The 23,080-nt window shown below is 39.9% G+C and overlaps 1 protein-coding gene across 2 annotated transcripts in view; it reads right to left on the bottom strand.

Annotated features, from left to right (window-relative positions):
• The window catches only part of POLA1 (DNA polymerase alpha 1, catalytic subunit), a 373,413-nt gene that overhangs the window by 254,890 nt on the left and 95,443 nt on the right, over positions 1-23,080 (bottom strand). For both annotated transcript variants that reach the window (XM_074983379.1, XM_074983380.1), the window contains 2 exons: positions 5,657-5,689; positions 409-501 (listed from right to left, as the gene is read on the bottom strand). In XM_074983379.1, coding sequence (XP_074839480.1) covers positions 409-501; positions 5,657-5,689 — 126 coding nt within the window. The remainder of the gene's footprint in view (positions 1-408; positions 502-5,656; positions 5,690-23,080) is intronic.

Raw genomic sequence — 23,080 nt, 5'->3', positions numbered from 1 at the left:
TCCATACACAATAAACTGACAACAAATTATTGCTTGCTGTCACCATACACATCATGAAAAATGCAACTGTGTGGGCATTACCATTTCTAAGGTAAGATTTTTCTGTGCCTTCATGTTCACTCTTTATTTAGCAAATATTCAAATAGAGTCATGATAATTTAAGAATGGCAAAGCTATTCATCACCCTCTAATTCCTTACATAAATTCATTGTTTGGATAAGAATTTTTATTGTAATATAAAGTCTCTTTAAAATAAAATGTAAGGTATACAATCCCACCAGTGACACACTTAGGACACCCAAACCTTTTCTCATTAAATTTTTGTATGACGTCTTTCACGCACATTCTTGTAACTCCCATGTGTGAAAGCTATGTGAAGTATTTTTTTGCCCTTCAGCATTTCCTTACCTTGTTTCCCAGCTTGAAAACCTCCTCCAGGTTGGTGCTATTTGTATTTATCATAATGGAATCTGTATCTCCATAAATCACATCAAGGTTCATCTAAATAAAACAAGCAGCTTTAAACAAAAGAACTAAGAAAGTAACCTCCTTTAGCTTGCATAATCTAGTCTCTGAGCAAGTGTACAAGTGGTAAAAACAACAAGAATGTCATCATTGTAAGGTTCTACTACATCCCATTCAATCTGGGAAGAGGAGACAGACCCATTTTAAACAATTAACAAGATTATCCAAAGCACAGGACTTGGTAGGAAGGGGAACTTGAGCTATTCAGATATCTGTTGGGAAAACAGCAGGGCACAGACTATCAGTGTTCTTGGAATGTACTAGAGACCACTTTTTATTTCAGAACTTGGCGAAAGCTACAAGGGAGATTTAATTTTGAAAGACAGAGAGGATCGGACTCTGAATTTAAAAGCAGAAGGTAACTTTGGTGAAAGTGATTATGAAATGGCAGTCTGTAGCTTCACAAATAGCAAGCAGTCCTGTGGCACCTTTCAGACTAAAATAAATTATTATTAATATTATTAGAAGTGGGTCATACCCTCAAAAGCTCATGACCTAATAATACATTTGTCAGTCTCAAAGGTGCCACAGGACTGCTTGTTTTTTTGTAAAATGGCAAAATTCATTATCATCAACAATGGTAGGAGGGAAGACACTACAATAAAGATAATGGATTGAAAGAAGGCAGTTTTTCACAAACTTAGAAAGCTGGCAAGTAAGAGCCCATGAAAAGCAAGTCAAAGAGGACATAACAGTTGAAGAGGGTTTGCCATTTTTCAAAGACTGAACTATAACATATCATTCCACATCAAAGGGTATGCAGGATATCATTAATGATTGGAAACTGAACAAAGTCCTATAAAAACTGAAACTTGGTGAAATTACAAAGGACAAATATAAACAAATGTGACAAGTATGTAGGAACAAATTTAAAAAGACCAAGGCACAAAATGAGATTAAACTAGCTAGATATATAAAGGGTACAAAGAAAATACTCTATAAATATATTAGCAAGAGGAAGATGAAGGAAAGAATAGGCCCATTACTCAATGAAGGGCAAAAAAAACAACAGAAAATGTGAGTATGGCAGAAGTGCTCGATGACTTTGTTTCAATTTTCATTAAAAAGATTAATGACAGGCTGTCTAGAATAGTGAATACTAGTCAAAATAAGATAGGGAGGCTAAAATAGGAAAAGAAGTCGTCAAATATTACTTAGACACAGTAAATGGGGTCTTCAAGTCACCAGGGCCTGATAAATTAAATCCCAGAATACTAGCTTACTTAAGAGATAGTCAAGACATTAGCAGTTACAATCAAAATGTCACTGGAAGATGGTGGACACTCCAGAGGACTGGAAAATGGCAAATATAGTGCAATCTATAAAAAGGGAAACAAGGATAACCCAGGAAATTACAGACCAGACAACTAAAATTCACTAACCAGAAAGGTAATGGAGCAAATATTTAAACATTCAATTTGCAATCACCTAAAAGATAATAATATGATAACAGTAAGCATAAATTTGTCACAAACAAATTGTGTCAAATCAGCCCAATAGCTTTCTTTGATAGAGTGATAAGCCTTGCCAATAAGGGAGAAGTGGTAGATGTAGTATATCCTCACTGTAAGGCTTTTGATACCATCCTGCATGATCTTCTCATTAATAAACTAGAGAAATACAACTTGGATGTTGCATAACTAGTTGGAAAACTGTTCCCAGAGAGTGGTGATCAGTGGTCCACAGTCAGGCTGGAAGAACAAGATGGGTCCCCCGTGATTAGTTGTGGGTCTGGTCAATATCTTCCTGAGTTATTAAGACAATGGCACAGGTAGTAGACTTATAACGTGTGTCAACACCACCAAGCTGGGACAAGTTCCAAGTGCTTTGAGGACAGAATTAAAATTAAAAATAATCTGGACAAATATGAGAAATGGTCGGAGGTAAATGAGATGAAATTCAGTAAGGACAAATGCAAAATATTTCACCTAGGGAAGGACCAAATCAGTTGCACACATACAAAATGGGAAATAACTACCTAGGAAGGAGAACTGCAGAAGGGATCTGAGGAATTATACTGGATCATAAGGTGAACATGAGTCAACAGTGCAGTATTGTTGGGGTGCGGGGGGAAGCAAGCATTACTCTGGGATGTATTAGCAGAAGCACTGCAAGCAAGACATGAGAAATAATTCTTCTACTCTACACCCTGCTAAAAGGCTCAGCTGGAATATTTTGCCACATTCAGGGAAGATGGGGACAAACTGGAGAAAGTTCATGAAAGAACTACAAAAAGCAAAGTGTAGAAAGCCTACCCAATGAGGAAAGACTGAAGAAACTGTTTGTTTAGTATGGAGAAGACTAAGACAGGAAAAGACAACAGTTTTCAAGTACATAAAAGGTTGTTAATAAGGAAAAGGAGGAAAAATTCTTCTCTTTAACCTTTGAGGACAGAACAAGAAGCTATAAATTGCAGCAAAAGCAGGTTAAGTTGGACATTAGAAATAAACTTCCTATCAGGGTGGTTAAAAACTGAAATACATTACTAAGCAAGGTGTGGAATCTCCAACAGTGGTTTGGTTTTGTTTTTTTGGTTTTGTTTTGTTTTTTTTAAAAGAACAGCGTTTTTTTTTTTTTAAAAACACCTGTAAGGGATGGTCTGGAATAATACTTAGTCTTGACACGAGTATAGAGGACTGGACTAGATAACATCACTCTAATTCTATATTTCATTCTGTCACATTTTCAAATTTTGAGCAAAATATTTACATAACACGTTAGAACAGTAAACCCTTGATTTTACAGACCCTGATTTAGCAGACTTTGGGAACAACAGATCCCATTGTTCCCAAAGTCCGCTTAACTGGGGCCCTTAAAATCCTAAATCACCCCCTCCCCTTCCCCAAAAGTATGTCAGGGACTTAACACTTCCAGATGCCGTGGCTCCTTCCACCAGAGCTGCCATGTGCTCTTCGTGCTGGGGTGGGACACGTACACAGGAAGATGGCACTCACACATGCACCCCACCCCTGGTGGGAGGAGCGCATGGCAGCTCCAGTGGTGGTGATGGATCTTCTAGGCCCCAGTGTGACCCTTGCTGGCACGTGCTGCGAAACCCCCAGCCATAGAAGGGCCCTTGATGCTGCAAGGGGAGGGGCCCTCAGCCACAGCAGGGCCTCCAACCACAGTGGGGTGCCAGCTGATTTGGCAGGCCCACTGGCTCCTCCAGCAGTGAGTAGTGGGAATATTTTTGGGGGGAGGGGGGACTAGGTCACGGGGGAGCCTGGCAGGGGTGGGTGGGCAGTACACCCTCCAATTTAACAGACTTTTGCGTTGAAACAGACAACCGTCCCCCCTAGTATTCCATTAAATCCAGGGTTTACTGTGGATTTAAAGTAAAATGCATAAATAATGCAAAACAGGATTTATTTATGAAGTTTAAGTTTCACTAAAATGTATTTAGGAAAATATACGTGCATACACATTGTTTTCAAGGGGGAAAAATGACATGAGACAACTAAGTAAACATTAAAAGATGAAAAATCAGGCAGACTTTTCAGTTGTACATTATGCCAGCTGGTATATTTTTCAACACAATTGAGTATAAAATACTGTAAATAAGTCCAAGTAAGTAAATCACCAGTTCTTGTCTTAAGAGTTATACCCCTACAGCTATTAATGGTCAACTTGGTTGGCTGAGGGGCGAGAGAGAAAAGACCATGAGATTGTCAGTCAAAGTCAGACTATTACAGACATCATCTTTGAAGGGTAACGTGGTAGTCTGGAGATTCATTTGCAACTCATAAGAGTGTTCCAAAGCACTCACATAATACAAAAGAAATTATTCTTGTCTGACAAATTTCAGGGGAATTCATCAGTTGTATATGCCTGCTAGATACAGTAATTAAGAACACTACAAAGTAGACCATAGTGGACTCTGCTCATTCTTCACCTCTTCCAGATTTAGCATCTGGCACTATTCTCTCTCCTCCACTTCTTTCTTTAAAAACAAAAAACCAAACAAATTTTGGCTAAAAATCAAATATTTCAGGCTATGTTTACACAGCAGTGATATTTCAAAATAAACTATTCTGGAAGAGGTTTTCCAGAATAGTTTATTTTGAAACAGCATGCCCACATGTAAAATGGGTATCAAAATAGTGCTCAGCTATTTGAAATAGAGCATCCTGACACAAGAGAGCCTATTTTGGATTACAGCCCTTGGAAGCACTATAGCTTAGTTTGAAATAGTCCCTATTCCAAAATAGATATTTTGGAATAGGTGTTACGCCTCGTAGAATGAGGTTTACCAAATTCAAAATAAGCCATCCATTATTTTGAAATAGCGGTTGCATTGTACCCAAAGTTATTTCAAAATAGCAGCCATTACTCCAAAATAACTGTGCTGTATAGACACATCCTCAGTGTGCACTGACAGGAGTTAGGCTTTGATTCAGGCTTCATATTTTGTTTAGACCTTCTACTGCTAATAGCCTCAACAGAGGTTGTATTTTTCATTTTGGATAAAGAGCTAACTGTAGTGTTCATTTGTTTTGCATCTCCAGACCGAAATGAATCTCCAAAGATGAACACAAAAAACCTTATTAGCTGGCCTGTTTAGCAAGCAAAAAATCCCACCATTACACCACACTGAATTACATCCAGGTAAAAAAAACTAAAAAGAACAGAAGATGGTCATAATTTTCTAGCAAGGTAGAGATGAAAAGACAACTGTTGCATTCTTCCCATCCAGATATTTAGGATCAGTACTAAATTCACTGGAATCCTATCACCTTCACAAACAAAGACCAGATGTGTTTAGTAGTAGGAGAGGTCAAAACCATATTGAATTCCAAATAGCATATAATTAACATATAACAGAATAAAAAGAGAGCCAAAAATTATAGTAAAGCAGTAGAACACACACTTTAACAGGCCTATGAGTAAATTCTAATTAGCACTGTTGTTAATTTGCTTGAAACGCTCTAACTTAGGCTTCCAGCAGGGGCTATATCACACTGGTGTTAAGAAAAAAAAAATAGCTACAATCCATTAGGAAGGATTACATTTGTAAACTAGGTATCCCAAGAAGTGGTTTTAAGTTTGTTTGGGTTACCATGTTCTTACAATAAAAAATTTCACCAGGTGTACTATTTAAGGGTTGCTGTATATTGAAAATGTTCAGCATTACCTTCTGCACCATCTCCTTAGTATGCATCAAAATCTGAAAGATATAAAAAAAAGATTATTGCAGAATATAAATTACAAATGAGACTACATCCATCACACAATTAATCACAAATTCTTGTTACCTTGCAAGAAAAAAAAAAAAAAAAAAAAGGACAGCAAACTATTTCTCTCTTCTGGTAATAAATATAGCCACCCCAACTCTCAAAGTAACAACAAAAATCATAAGTTCACTGAGTGATAAACGGAGCTGTGACATGTAACTGGATGTTCTTTGAGATGTATGGTCTGCATGTGAATTCCATACACAGGTGCCTGTGCGCTGACACATCCAGAGTCGGATAGTCCTCACCTGCACAGATCCTCTCCTCATGTCCTGAGCCATGAGCACTGAGTGAAGCATCCCACTCCTCCCACTAATCAGCTAAATTCCTCAAAGATGCTGCAGTGTGTATGCTTCAGCCAAAGGCTACTGCATTGGGTGCATAGTCTCAGAAGGGCAGCTGTGTTAGTCTGTAACTTCACAAACAACAAGCAGCCCTGTCACACCCTAGAGACTAAAATTTATTACTTCATAAGCTTTTATCAGAAAGCCCCGCTTCTTCAGATGATTGGAGCAGTTACTGCATCGTGTGCAGTAAGTGAAGCTCTTCCAGATGTGTCCTCCCACGGGCTCTCCCTCCACTTTAGAGGCACCTGGGGGTTCATGCATCCTTGAAGAGAAGAACCCCCATGGGTAGTGAAAGCCTCACTTCTCCAGTGGGTGCTGAGTGGAGCAAAATAATTTCTGTGCTTATTTTAATATAAACTGAAGATAATATTTGCAATGTTGGAGGAAAATAAGGTGAAATGTCGCAGAAGGACTGTTGTAAAATTGACTCATTAAAACATTTTCCTTTTATTAAATTTTGAAATCTAAGGAACAACTGCTCATATAAATCTCTTATTTTTTGGGTATTTTTTCATTTCCATATGAACTATTTAACAAGTGTCTTCTCTGAATCTCAACTGATTTTAATCTATTCCTCCAATTTACCAAGAAAGCTATATTTTAGCTCTCCCCAAGCATTTGCAATTTCTCTGAGCTTTATAACACCAGCAAACTTGATTGCCACACTCTCCACTTTGTCAGCCAAGTCATTAATGAAAATCTCCTCAAGCATGGGACCCAGAAAGTACTTCTGTAGTATGCCATTGATGCTTTCGACCAATTTGACAGCAACAGAACTATAATTATTCAGCATGATTTAATGTCCCAGTTATATTTTAATTTTATACAGAAGTGCCATGTAATTCTCTTGAGAGAAAGATATGATGGTTAATATAGAGAATGATTTATTCATATACTTAGAAGAGTTACACAAAAGAGCAGTAACATTAGTCTTCCTAAAAACTTTATAAAAAAAAAGCTAATAAAATTCCCAGGTACCTCTGGAAACCACATACACACACACATCTTGAACAAAAGTACTGAGAGTACCAGTAAAATAAAAAGTGATATTTATAAGTCAGTTAGATGAGAGAAGACATTTGATAGACATAAATTCTACAGCAAAGTTAAAGTAGTAAAATATTTTTGCAAATTTGAAAATGCATAAAGTAAGGTTCAACATGCAACCTTAACTCTGACACAGTATCAATACCATTTTCATCTAACAAACACTATTTTCTAGATAAGTCTGTTAAAAACACAATACATTTTCTACATTTCTATTCAGACCATAAGCCTTCAAATACCACAAAAATGAAGAAACACAACCTCTTCTGGGGTAACACACAGGAATAATCAACCTGAACACAAGCCCATCTCCACTTTGTATTCCAACATATTGATTAAAATCACGGATTTTATCTTTGGATGTATCTATGACAGATTTTTTTCTTCATATAATTTTTCACCACATGAGAAGGAACGGTGAGGACCATCGACAGAAACCAGACCACAGAAAGACCATCACTTGGCCATCAGAACTTTAACTGAAGCAATTACGACAAGGCTTAAACAAGAGGCACACCACAGACCCTACAAGAGGGAGGGCTGGAAACCACGGCATCCTGAACACACCTGAGATCCTGGATTGCTCCAAGACCCGGGGCAGCCTCCAGTATAATTTAGACCCATGGTGTCCAACAGACTAGCCACATGTGGCTATTTGGCTGGTTGAGTGTGGCTAGTCGACTTGAACAATAAATATATTTTCAGAAAAATGTGGCTAGGCTGCTATAGTAGTAGCAGTGCGTACTGCTTCAGAACTGGTTGGACACCACAGATTTAGACAATTCTGAGGGTTGAAGATAAATCAGTCTTGCCAGGCTTACCTACAGGTGGCAGTGCTGCCCAGAATGTCCACGCTGCTGCTGGACTACTCTCAGCAGCCACTATCTCCACACTGCTGAGTACAATAGTTAAACCAGCCTAATCCCCCAAGTAGACAGCACTAGATGAACAGAATTCTTCCATTAACTTAGCTACCACCTGCCTCTTGGGGAGAAAGATCACTTACACCGATAGGCACAAGCAGCGCCTACACGAAAGCCCTATAGCAGCACAGCTGTGCCACTGTAGCATTTTCAACACCTTGCTTCAGTTCCTTCACTAGGGAAATTCTATTCTGCTTTACTATCAGATGTGCTGAGCACACCCAATTCCCATTAATTACAGAAATAACTGTAGAGCACCAGGACTCTTTTTGTGATGCCATGTGCTGGTACAGAGTACCGGTACCTCCACAGTCCCAGCCAAGGGGATACCCACAGCTGGGAGCTGGCTGTGATGTGGACCCAGCCAGGAAACCCCAGGGGCCCATCTGAGGCTGAGGGAACCCCAGCAGCCCCCGGACTCAGAATTGGCTCAGGGTGCAGAGCAAATGACATCAAAGTTCAGAATAAGTGGCTATTCTGACATCTCCTACCTACAGAACATATTTATTGAACACTTCTGTCTTTTCTGCATTATTGATATTTCTATCAGTTCCAATTATCATGGATCAAATGCTATTGTTAGGATTCCCTTTGTTCCTAATATACTTAAGAAATATCGCCTTTAAAAAGGGTGGAAGAAAGCACATACATAATTCTACTAAATAAACCCCCACCTATCCGACAAACAGGACCAATGGATGGTTGGCTAATGGGAGGGTGGGGGCGGCCAGCTGCAGAGGATGGCTTCCACAGGGCCAATTCCCCAGGATGAGCTGCCGAGGGCGGGCTACTGGCTGCCATGGGGCTAGGGGGAGCAATTATCCAATCCCTGGCTATCCAATATTCCATTTTAACCCACACTACCCCACCCCAAGCCCAGCAGCAACCTGCCTGCTGGGCTGGGGAAGTGGGCAGTGTCAGATAAAATGCAGTGCAGGGTAACAGGGGTCATAATGTATATGTAGGTAGAATGCCATTGTCCCTACTTCCCCAATGTATTGCAGTAGGGTTTCCACCTGCAGCGCTGCACTCCAAGCTTCTGATTCCCTAAATCAGGGATGGAGAATTGTCGTCGTGTGGGCCACCTGGGTTAGCCTTTAGCAGGTCACCAGGTGCTTTCTCTACTTCAGCATCCACAAGCGCGGACCCCCACACCACAGCCAATCCAAGCAGTGAACCTTCTGGTAAACAAACCACTTGGCAGCCTGCCAGCGGCTAACTCTGGCAAATCACATGCAGCTGATGTGGCCAGAGGTTCCCCTCCCCTGCTCTAAACAGAAATGACAAACAATGTAAGTATTACTATACCCTTCTCCTCGGCCCCCACAACACAAAGAGGACTAAGGCACAAAAGACACGAGCTGACCCAAAAGGAAATCTGTGGCACAGCTGGAAATTAATCCCAAATTTACTAAGCTGCACTTAATGTACATTTCCTTGTACAAAGTTCATTACAGTTCTGACCTTTGCTACCAAAAGTGGAGTTGCAAATAGTAAAAATGTGAGTATGATAAAATGTCTAGTGTAAACACAGCATTACACATTCTATTAATCTTAGAAGCAATGCTGTCAGCTACACCACTCAAACACAGTCAGAAGTTCCATAACATACCAGGGATCTAATACTTCCCTTATTGACTTCTATGTGACTCATATCACACTGCACCAACAGCTTACCTACCTACTCACCACACATGGGTGTAAGTAAAATGAAGTATATTGCCATGTAAGGGTCAAGATGTCTTTCACATACAAACACCATTACTGTAGTCTAATTTTCCTGTTTCATTTTTTTCTTAAATAAACAGCAGATAGATAAAGATATCCAAAGTAAGCCAATTCCTGCTAAGAATAGCTAACATTAACATGATCTGAAGAATGAATGGAAATCCTTGTTTAAACACATACACAATAATGAAAAATGTTAAGTCTAGGAAGACTTCTATTCCTGGATCTCATGTAACCCAATAACCTCTGGAAAAAAAAAAAACAGCATACTTTCTGATAGGATTATCCACCATTAAAAAAAGGAACTTTGACCATGCAAAAAACATTCCCCAACTGTCCCCGAGGACAGTAGTGGTTACAGGTAATTACATGAGGGTCACAGACAAGTTAGGTTCCTCGGGTGACAGGCATGTATGTTAATATTACCCATTATGACAGAGGATCACTTACAAGTGCCAACAGCTAGAAAGCAGAAGGGTATAAAGGCTTACTAAATTCATTAATAAGGCAGTCTGTGGTTATCTGATTTCACAGCAACACCTGCATATTTATCTTCTCATTACCAATTGGATGATGGAATTTTTTTCAAGCACATGTAAAAAAAAACCTGCCAACTTCAAGTGTGAAAAAAATAATAAACTTTGTGGTTAATTTTTCCCTTAACAAAGTACAGCTGTTGAGAATAATTGTTCAAGATCTTACCCTGTAATGTCAACTGCTGCAGAACAAAGAGTATTTAATTAGCAAATCTATCCAGTAATTCAACACCTATTATAGAAAATGCCTTCGTGATTTTATTCAGGATAATTTGCTAAGAGGGTTATTACTGACATTCAGATGAAATTTAAAATTCCTACGCAAGTCGAGTCATAATAGCAGTAATGATCCCCCCAATCAGGAGATTCTGTGTCACACAAGGCTCTTTTGCAATACAGCAGCCGATTTCCTGACTTCTTAATTCCTGGGCTCTGCTCAGTGAGAGCCCTTCATACCAATATTTCAGTCAGCAATACATCTTTAATGGGACTCTATTAAAATACCTAGAACAAAAATGACTTTTGTTAAAAAGAATGACAGCACTGCTATCATATCAATCATTAAGAGTTTTTCAAAACTGCACTGATGAAAGGGAGGGGTGTAGTGAGGTGGGGAAGATGGAGAAAAAGAAATGGGATAGAATAGAAAATGCATTACTTGTTAGTTTCCTCTCTGTGATTAATACTGCACTACTCATGGCAACTGGATTAACCCCTATTTCAGTGCACCCAGACCAGAAGAATGCCTTGACACACAACTCATCTGTTCAGCCATCACCTTTTCCTACTCATGAACAAGGATCACAATTTGATTTTTTTAAACTATTGAAATTAAAAAAATCAATGTTTTTCCACAATTAAAATGAAGCGCTGAAAGCATTTAGTACGTGAGATAATAAAAACTATCCTTACGACACATAAGCCAAAAGCTGCATCAGCTCATCAAAGACAAGTGAATGTCAGGCAAAACTTGACAAGAATTGGGAGCCATCCACACTGCCATATCAAAAAATAATCATTTCTTCTACTATCACTCAAACCAGGTTGGTGTACAGAGCAAAGTTATTTTGAAATAACTATTCTAGTGTCTGCACAACACAACTGCTATTTAGAAACACTTTTGAAATAGTGGTTGGCTTATTTAGAAATTGGTAAAACTCATTTTATCAAGAATGGTGCCTATTTCAAAATGGGCTCTGTTCCCCACCTTAACGGCATCTATTTTGAAATAAGCCAGAGTGAACCCAATGGCTCTCTTCTGAAATAGGCTCTCTGTATGAATGTGCTATTTCAAAATGCATTTTGTAATAAGCTATTTTGGAATAGCTTTTCCAGAATAGCTTAGTTTGATATAAGGCTGCTGTGTAGACAACTTTGTAAGTTCTGACCCATATGGACATCAAGGAGCTCCCTCCCCTGACAATTTCTTAAATGGATAACTGCTTTTGTACACCAGCCTCAAAATAGCTGTGTAAATTAATGGGATTACATCATCTCTGTTTGAAGTACACAAAAGCTACATCTACGCTGCAGCCATCTTTCAAAAGCAGTCGTTCTGGAAGATCTCTTCTGAAAAAACTTCTTTCAAAAGAGTGCGTCCACACACAAAAGTGGATCAAAAGAGTGTTCAGCTCTTTTGAAACAGAGCATCCACACAGACCCCACTCTTTTGAAATAACAGGCCAGGGATCAAAAAATCAGGTGCCATTAGGACTGCTCTTTTGAAAGAAGTGCGCTGAGGAGCATTTACACATTTCTTTTCAAACAAGCTTTCGAAAGAAGGCACTCTTCCTGAAACGGGCATGGAAGAGTACTTTCAAAAGGAGCACCACGTTCTTTCAATTTATTTTCAAAAGAACACTTTTGTGTGTAGATGCTCTGCGGGATACTTCGAAAGAGCCCCCTTCTTTCGAAAAATATTTCAAAAGAACTTGGTAGTGTATACATGGCAAGAGGGACTAGGCAGGGATGTCCATCATCTCCTTCATTTTTTGCACTGGCCATCAAGTCATTTGTATAGAGGATACAGAACAACGCCTCTATCAGAGAAACAAAACTTCAAGGACACATCAGATGTTTTATAAGTAGATGATGTAATACTTCTTTTAATCTTATCTATTATTAGGGGATTAGTTGGTATCTAAAGAAATCCATGAATTCAGAAACATGTCTGTATTTAAAAGTAAAATAGGGCAAATGTGAAATGTTAGCAATAAATTTTCCAGACTCCTGAGAAGTCACGCCTCCAGAAAACATTTGGGTACAGAAGGGCAACAAATTCTGTATTTGTATTTCCAACTCTTTAACAGCCAAGAAGGCTATTCTATGGACTTAAGATAGAATTACAGATAAAATACTCTTTTGCTTTGCAAATAATCCAAATCTTAACTCAAACCACAAACTAGAGAGCTTTAATGATTGTATTCTATGACTCTTCCAATTGACCAGCTATTTGGCAAAGAAACTTTTCTAACTTAGATATCAAGAATAACTTGCTCACTCTCTCATGGTACAAGTACTTTCAATCAAGGAATGATGTTTTTCCACTTTTCAGGATAAAACAACTTTTCTAAAAGGCAATTTTTATAGAGGCACCAGGGTCTGGCCAATTAAAAGAATAATTAATTTATAATTAATTTATAATCAGTCTTTGCAGACAACTTTTCTTACACAAAGGAAAGGAAGTCCGTACATGAGATGCTGAAAAAACAATCCAGATAACACTCTGCCCCAGAACAACAGAGTTTGATCTGGAAAAACACAGTAACCAATTTCTTTGGTGATGTAGCTTTTCACATTTCCACAGTGCAATCGTCACTCATTTCTCACTGCCAATGTACTGGAGGTCAAGCTCAGTGCAACAATCCAGGAACTTGACCCTACATTTTTGAAAGTTTTGCACCATTGCTCATGATCCCGCACCTGCATTAAGAAGTGATCCCAACAGTCAGCACTCATTTCTGGGACCCTGAGGTAGCACTCCACCATCTGCAGCTACTGCACAAACACCACCCTCAACCCTGTATCAGTTCTCGCTATGTCCCACAGTACACTGTCCTCCCAGAAACCGCCATGTTCCCCACTGATTCGGCTCTTCTCACAGCTCTGCAAATACCAGAAGATTATGTTGTCCTGTGTCTGCACCACCTCTCGTCCAGTACCCTCAGGTCCTGATTGGCGCCAGAAGAGACAATTTGCTGGATGACAGCAGGTTAATACTGTCCATCAGCATTGCGAAGATTTTCACTGATTTTAGGGGTAAATTACAGCATGGAACACAGAGCCAGGACTGGTGGATGTCAATATATTTTATGAGATCATGGGAAAATTGGTCACACCCATTAAGTGCTCAGGTCCGGCTAACTAAAAAAGTCGGATTATAGATGTTGCCAGATAAAAGAGTTTCAGATTACAGAAGTTCAACATGTACTAACTGTAGCATATTATGCCACCATTACTAATGTTGACTAAAGCAATAGTGTAAACATGGCCTTATTCAATACTCAAAGTAAATTCATTGTTAAAATTAGCTCACCATTTTTTAAAATAATGCATATGAAATAGACACAGACGGTGCATTACAAGGGTAATCAGAGATTTCACTCATTTAAAAAAATCACAAGATATATAAAAGCATGTGCAGTATAAAGATGTTCACTCTAATAGAACACCACCCTGGTAAATAGAGAGATCCAATTACTGTTACTAACAAAAGCATAACTGTTGTAGTGATTATTGTATTATCTATGCTAATACACGGCTAGAACCTATACAGCTGTTAGAACTCCCTAAACAAACAGCTTAGAAAGAAAGCAGTAAATCACAAAAAAGACAGCAAGATCTAAAATACAAATGGAAATTAAGTTGAACTTCTATTTTGCATATTGTGGGTGCAGAATGACGACCCTTGGTCAGAAGGACCTTCAAAGTGACAGAGATCAAGGGATTGCCCCCTTTCCATTTCCCTTTAGATAGATGACCAAACCTATGGAAAAAAAATTAAGTCTGCCAACTACTTTGCCTTTTTGTGCTGATCCAACACATAAAAAGAGGCAGTTACCTCAAAAACAACAAGAAGTCCTGTGACACCTTATAGACTAACAGATATTTTAGAGCATAAGCTTTCGTGGGCAAAGACCTGCTTCATCAGATACATGAGTGGCAGGGGTCAGTGGAGGATTTAAAAAGGGGGTCTCAGTAAAGGGGAGGGCAAGAGCTGACAAGATCTATTCAGTCAGGGTGGAAATGGCCTATTATTGGCAGTTGATGTGGAATAGTGACCATCAAGAGAGGAGAAAACAAGTCAGTTCATTGGGGGGATGTGGCCCATTGTCAGAGGCTAATATGGACGTGTGAACATCAAGAGCAGATGGGCCAACCACTCCTAATCTCTGTTCAATCCTTGGGTGAGGAGTACACAAAGAAACTACAGCATCTGCTCAAGACCGTCCCTATAAAAACACAGGAAAAACTCTACACAAACACACCCCTAGAACCCCAACCAGGTTTATTCTACCTTCTACCCAAGATCCATAAACCTGGGAATCCCAGATGCCCCATCATCTCAGGCATTGGCACCCTCACCACAGGACTGTCTGGATACGTGGACTCTCTACTCAGACTCTGCTCCCAGTGCTCCCAACTTTCTTCGAGATACCACCAACTTCCTTAGGAAACTACAATTCATTGGTGACCTTCCTGAAAACACCATCCTGGCCACTACAGATATAGAGGCCCTTTAAACCAATATCCCACATGAATATGGACTTCAAGCTGTTAGGAACATTATCCCTGATGAAACCGAGGCACAAACAGTGACAGAGCTTTGTGACTTTGTCGTCACCCACAATTATTTCAGATATGAGGACAATTTATACCTTCAAATCAGTGGCACTGCTATGGGTACCCGCACGGGCCCAAAGTATGCCAACATTTTTATGCTGACCTAGAACAATGCTTCCTCAGTTCTCATCCCCTATTGTCCCTCCTCTACCTGCGCTACATTAATTACATCTTCATCATCTGGACCCATGGGAAAGAGGATCTTGAAGAGTTCCACCGTGATTTCAACAGTTTCCACCCCACCATCAACCTTAGTCTGGACCAGTCCACACAACAGATCCACTTCCTGGACACTACTGTGCAAGTAAGTTATGGTCACATAAATACCACCCTACACTGAAAATTCACGGACTGCTATACTTATCTACACACACCCCAGCTTCCATCCAGGGCACGCTACACTATCCATTTTGTACAGCCAGGCACTAAGATGCAACTGTATTTGCTCCAATCCTTCAGACAGAGACAAACACCTACAAGACCTTTACCAAGCTTTTCTGAAACTACAATACCCACCTAAGGAAGTGAAGAAAACAGGCTGACAGCATCAGACGTGTACCCAGAAGCCACCTGCTACAGATAGGCCTTGCAAGGAAAACAAGAGAACATCACTGACCGGCACATACTGCCCCCAGCTAAAGCCTCTCCACCACAACATCAGCCATCTGCAACCCATCTTGGACAATGATCCTTCACTCTCACAGACCTTGAAGGGCAGGCCAGTCCTCGCCTACAGACAGCCTGCCAACCTTAAACAAATCCTCACCAGCAACTATAGACCACAACACAGTAACTCTAAACCTGGAACCAATCCCTGCAACAAACCTCACTGCCATCTCTGGTCTCATGTCTATACCAGTGACATCATCACAGAACCTAACACCAACTGTAACATCAGGGGCTCCTTTACCTGCACTTCCACTAATATAATATATGCCATCATGTGCCAGCAATGCCCCACTGCAATTTACATTGTCCAAACCGGACAGTCTCTACGTAAAAGAATAAATGGACAGAAATCAGACATCAGGAATGGTAACATACAAAAACCTGTAGGAGAACACTTCAATTTCCCTGGACACTCAGTAACAGATTAAAAGTAGCAGTGCTGCAACAAAAAAATTTCAAAAATAAAATGGAAAGAAATTTCTGAGCTGCAATTCATTTGCAAATTTGACTCCATCAATGAAGGACTGAAGACAGACTGGGAGTGGTTGGCACATTACAAAAGCAGTTTTTCTGCTCTCGATGGTTCACACCTCCACATTAGCATCCAACAATGGGCCACATTCCCCCCCACCCCATGAACTGACATGCTTTCTCCTCTCTTGATGTTCACTACTCCACATTAACTACCGATTAATGGGCCATTTCCACCCTAACTGCATAGACCTTGTCAGCTCTGGCCCTCCCCTTTACTGAGACCCCCCTCTTTAAATCCTCCTCTGATACCCCCCACCCCATGCGTCTGAGGAAGCGGGTCTTTGCCCATGAAAGCTTATGCTCCAAAATATCTGTTAGTCTATAAGGTGCCACAGGACTTGCTGTTTTTGAAGATACAGGCTAACACGGCTACCTCTCTGATACTAGTTACCTCAAAGTTTCAGTCCATCCCAGATAAAAATTCGACGTCTTGAGGTACAAAGAATGCAGGACTCTTTCCTTCTGTTTTGAGATGGGACAGAGGGGAAGAAGAGGTATACCTTATTGGACAGAACAGATCTAAGTTTGCTGAAAGGAAGTGAGGCAAAATTTTCAGGAGATTTTGCACGGTGAAAAGTAATGGAATTGGATAGGAAACAGTACTATTTCTGCCAATCTCTGAGGAAGGAAGTCACATGCAATATTTCCACCCTCAGAGAAAGGGAGGATAAAGGAACACAAGCGAACACTTTGGTAAGGGAAGAACTACTCTTGCTTTTCCAGTCGAAGGGGAATGAGAGGAAGGGTCAGAGACATCAAGGAGAAGCTGAGATAGCTTTAGCTTCCCTTTTGCACCTGAAGAAACAGCTGAACAGCTTCAGGTTCCTGGTACAGGGAAAAGAAGGAGGAAAACAAGTAAATGAACGAGGCAAAGAGCAGTGAGTGTGGCTCTGAGATATCCATGATGACAGTGAAGCTGCCAACATGGAGCTTTACTAGTGTCCTGTTGGTGTCATCCGCATTTACCAGGGAGCCACGCTGTTTGTGAAAAGAGGTTGGAGAGATCTTACAGAGATAAGTGCAGTACAGCAAGTGAGAAGGGATATCCCCATCACTGGAGGCTCCTCACGAAGTCTTGGACTGGAATACTGATCCCACAAACTTCAGGCACAGAGAACCTACTGGATATAGTAACCAACCACCATATAGGTAGTTAGTATGGTCTGTGCTACCCCAGCAAAGAGCAGAACCAGCTTCCTTGATGCCCCGGCTGTCATGAGCAAACCCTCACACAACTATTCGAAGCACTGGAATTGCTCTGATGTCATGCAGCACAAAGAGAACGTCCCAAAGAAAGAAGACTAAAGCAGACAATATGGAATGAATCTTGTTGTATGTGAAGCTTATCAATTATACATTCTGATTTTAGTTACTTTAATTAACACCAATTCTTCTTCTAAAACCCTAACCAACTGACAGACTCCAAGAGAGAGTAAAAGTGGCATTTTTTTGAAAATTGGGGTGGGGGGGAGAACTTCACATATCTTAGGGCCCATTGGAAAACTTTAACATAACCCAATTTGCCATCTTTGATACTGCAATGCTTGTTGAAGGATCAAAGATGACGGTATACTGATTTTAAAAAAAGGAATCTTTCTTTTTCTAGCTCACTATTTGGGAGGTAACTCCTGAATTCCCCCCGGCATAGGCCACAAGAAACTTCACAATGAAAAATGGTAGACTCTAATACAGTGGTTCCCAACCTGTTGTCCACAAATCACAGGTGGTTTGCAACAGTACTGCAGGTGGTCCATAGGAAAATAAAAATAATCACATCCATTTTCCACAGACCAGCAGGCCAACAGTGGATACAGGACTTTGCCAAAGTAAGGGGGGGGCCTCAAGAAGGGGCTTTGTTCGGGAGGGGCTGTACAGAGGAGTGGGAGAGGAGGAATGTCCCCATGGGAAGGCTGGGCCTGGCTTGGTTACGTGGTGGTCCACAAAAGCTGTCGATGACGACGTAATGGTCCGCATAAAGGAAAAAATTGTGAACTGCTCTAATGCCTTCATTCTGACTATCCAGTAACTGAAACTAGACATACGAAAAGATCTGCACACTGTCAAATGTTCTCCAGGCTCAGTTCTGAAGGGTTTTGTACACAGCATCTCTCTAACGCAGCAAGGCTCAACTGGAGCTGGATCTCTACTAGCTAATGCAACATCAAGAAGCACCTCAGTATCCAAGCGTTACACTGTATGTATGTCAGAGACCCACCTTCATTCTGAAAATCCAATTTGCTTCTATTTATGTTGGTCATTTATTTTTTTCACTCTGTCAGCCTAGTCAATTACTCTGCTGTTTCTTGTCAATTTCTGATTCTTATACTCTGATATTACAGTACATTGGAATCACTGAATGGGAACTTTTTTTTTAAATCTACAGGAATTAAACAAATGCTGGAAACATTCTATTGGTTTCAAATTCTGTCAACGCTTCTTTTTATAAACCTAAGTTTGTGGCCAAATTTGACGGACGTTACCACCCCGACTCTCCACCCCTCTCCCCCAGAAAAAAAAATAAATAAAGAATCTGGTGTGACATTCTCATCGACAACATTAAGGTTTGTAAGGAGAATGTGTGCAGCAATTTTAAATGAAGTTCTTAAAACAAGATTAGTGAGCATGACTGACTATCCAGAGTAAATCTTCACTTATATTTGTAAAATTTACATGCACGCCCACCCAAACACCCTAAACCAGAAGTAAGGCCTAATTTTTCCTTGCCATTTGGTTCTATCCTAGATGGACCTTCTAGAAGATATTTTTCAACCCCAAGATTTTTAGTTAGCTGACTGCTTAAGGGGGAAAAAAATATACATATTGTACAAATTCCTTATACAAGAAAAGAACCCTTTTGAAAAAAACGCATACTGTGCCAATGCCTTTGTTACTGGTACAGTAATATATGTGTAGGATGTGAATTAAAACAAATTGTTTTACACAAAAATTATATTTCAAAAAGAGAACTTCTCTGCAGTCAGAATGCAGTGAGTATGAGGCTGGATGGCTAAAGCCCTCTAACAACAAAAAAGCATTTATCAGAAAGATAATTGAGAAGACAACTGAAAACCAGGACAGATTTTGAGGCACAGCACTGCTCTTAACCTTACATTTTTTATTAAAATTAATGGTGGATGTGGTTAAATCATCTCCACTGTTTTGAAAACCATCAACCACTAAGTTAATGCACTAAAGCACCCAACATTAATTACAGGAGTTCAAACTCCTCTTGTCAGCTGATAGTCACGTAATTATTTTAATTTATTTACTTTAATTTAGAAAGTTAAGACAAGCCTTTGAAAAGCAGCAGCTAAAGTGCAGCAGGAAGGTATTTTTGTGTTAGTCTGTGGTTAGTTCAAGAAAACCAGCAATTTAGCACTCCACGTAGAGCATATGCATTTCAGTGTTTATTCTTAATAGTTTTCAAACTTACACCAGTTTGACTGCATCACTCAAGAAACCAACTCACTTGGTTTCTCTATACAATACACCATGAAATGTGGATTTTATTAATTGGAAAAAAACCCCAAACAAACCAGGAATAAAGATTAGCAAAATGAGCATTTAATCTTTTAACTTTACCATACAGGAAACCAATCTGAACACCTGCATTAAAATACAGAAAGAAGATTAAAGCAGTTCAGTTTTTCAGTTCATTCAATTCACATCATTCAAACAAAAAGATACTGCTCAACAGGAATACATTTACTCCAATAATGGGAAAAAACTTAATTACAAACAACTAAAACATACTGCCCACATAAATCCATTATTGAAGGAGAGACATGCTGATTTTTTTTTAATCTTTAATTTGTCATTTAGACCTACTGTTATCTCATTTGCAAAGAAATCATTTGCACAAAACTCACTTTCTGAAACATTAACAATGTTTATTAATCTCTCACTTATTTCCTCACAATTTGACAGGACTGAGTTTGATCTACATAGTTTAACTCAATCAATCTTTGACTCTGGAAATTTTTGTTTAAATTCTTCATCTCACAAATCCATTTGAAGAAAAGAACATTACACCCATAAGGTTTTGTTTAATCTAAGAACACAGCTAACAAGGTTTCCTATTTCTCATTATAGAAGTTTGAATCATTAATAAAAAGCCCCCTCAGCTTTCACTCATATGCCAAGGAAACCTTCCTTCTTTCAAAGCTCTCTCTCTTTCACTTTTCAGTTTAAATAGAACGCACCAATACTAATTTACATTACTGTCACACTAGTCATTCAATACCTTCATTAGAATTATATGTGAAATGAGACAGAGGGGCCTTGAAAGATGTTTTAGAGTCGACACAGTGATCCAACTATCAGCTTTGACAGGTAGGGGCTTGAATCCACACACTGACATAATTACAGAGTTTGCTAGGTTTTAAATATTAGGGACTACAAATGTACATTAAGATAGGTAAAGAACTGAAGAAGAGACAAAAGATCTCATTAGGAAATGGTTGCCTTTACAGTTCTCGAATTCCTGGACATTGCTTCAACTTAAAGGTCAGTCCATCCTCCTTTTACAGAAACTGAATGAATCTTGAGCAAATAAAAGGGGAAAAACTCATTAAAAAGAAAAAGAAGAAAACAGAGGCTTTTTAGTTATTTTAAAATGACACTAAATCACCTGTGTCAGACTGAAGAATGTGGGGGAGAGTGGCAAAAGTGTTTCCTTGACACACATGATATCAACTTTAAATGCTCCAATTAGCAGCAGTAACAGGACTTGAAAGATTTTTCTATTAATACAACTGTGACATGATTGGTAGTAAGAATTTTGCCTTCATAACAGACTGGATGTATCCATGATCTGAGCTGGTACTACAAGTTCCAAAGTCACACTAAGGTTACGTCTACACTTCCATTCCTCTTTTGAAAGAGGAATGCAAATGAAGGAAATTGAAAATGCAAATGATGCACTGATTTACATATCTGTGCTTCATTTGCATAACCTCTTTTCTGAAGAGATTCTTTCAAAAGAAAGAAAGCAGTGTAGATGGGGCTCATTTGAAAACAAACCCCATCTTTGAAAGAATCCTTCTTCCTATTTTGTTTCCCTCTTTCGAAAGAGATGGGCTACATCTACACTTGCATAAGACTAAAAAGCATGCAATTGAGCCTGTCTTGTTTGATCTTGCAGAGCATCCTGCAACCACGAGAAGCAGTGGGCAGGCTTATGTAACTGTTTCAGACCATGAGATCAAGATTGCATCAGTTATGGAAGTGGGATTTTGTCCTTCTCTAGAACAGAATACCTACCCCTTTCTTTTGTAGTGCATCACAAATAGATCCAAAGTAGGCTGACCGTGCTCCAGGAAGATGTTGAGGAGAATGAAATCTCTGATTTTGTACTTATGGTCATAGAAAAAGCATCTGCCCAGGTTGTGCAGAAACATGTTCTGCAGACACACTAAGTGTATTGCTGACAATAAGATTTAATTTGAGATACACCAGTTCCACAGATGTAGTCTTTAAACACTGCAGGGGGAACCCACGGCTAAGTGCTTTTAGACAGCCCCTAAGCCAGCTCTGTTTGAGCTTGCATCCTAAAACTAGCAATGTGACCCGGGTGTCAGCTTGGGCTAGCAGGCACTGTAGCAGCCAGGCAGAAGCGCTGGAACAATGGACATAGTGCAGAGAATCTTGCACCACTTTCTTTGCCAGTGTGAAAAGTAGAGATCATGCTAGCAGTCATCTGGACCTTCTGACCTTCTCTACATGGACGGAAAGACATGCATGCGAATTCTCCATACCATAATGCAAGCTGTAGCAGACTGTAGTGAAGCTTGAAAGGAACCACTCTGAAGCCATTTCTTGTTCCTTCCACCACTTCAGAAATGATAGTACCAAAAGCAGCAAGCAAAGTGGCACACCCAGTCATCCATGTAGATGACCATCCAGCTGTGTGTTGACTGTGAAGTCTGGCATGTAGGGTCAAGATTTGCAAAGGGCCCTGAGCTCTAGTGCATGAAGGCATAGTCTTACAGTGGTGTTTGGGTTTACCTCCAGCTGACAGCTGGAAGTTCTCAAAAAAATCTGTCTTGAGGAAAGTAGGACAGACTTCACTGAATCATCCTTGACTCAAACTTGATCTCCAGATAAGGATTAAAGCTTGATTCTTCCATGTTCTTTTTCAAGGCCAAATTTTGAAACAGGTCAGGCATGAGGTGGTTTAATAGGGAGCCTCCCATGAGACAGCCAACTATTCAGGCATCATGATAAACCGTCCTCCTTTGGTGTGCTACTACTACATAATAAACTCTGTTTTAATTGGTATTCTATCATTGGAATTCTCAACTAACCAGAATTTACAATAACAGCCACCACGTGCTATCCCGTCACCGCAGGCATCTTCTTCTGGGGGGCTGTGCTGCTTGCAGGTGATGAAGAGATCACAGGCCCTGAGCCATTCTTACTCTGCTGGAGCAGCCGGAAAACTGATGGTGAAGGGATGCTTTCCTAGGCCACGGAGGAACAAGGAGGAAAGGGACAAGGCTCACCTCCAAGAGTCAGGCACCCACAGGTAGGCACACAATCATGTCAGGGACATGGGTGGAAGATACTGCTCTATTATCTAGAATATTTGAACCTCACAGTCCCAGGGCTGCTGGATCTGAGTATATTGTAATTAGTACATTGCTGGCTATCCTTGCTGCTGACAAAAGGCTGATGGGTGACAGTTCATATTGGTAGTG

This window comes from Carettochelys insculpta, chromosome 1, assembly GCF_033958435.1.
Source record: "Carettochelys insculpta isolate YL-2023 chromosome 1, ASM3395843v1, whole genome shotgun sequence".
In the NCBI taxonomy this organism is placed as follows: Eukaryota; Metazoa; Chordata; order Testudines; family Carettochelyidae; genus Carettochelys; species Carettochelys insculpta.
Note: the sequence above shows the minus strand (reverse complement) of the source record. Positions and strands in the feature narration are given on the sequence as shown.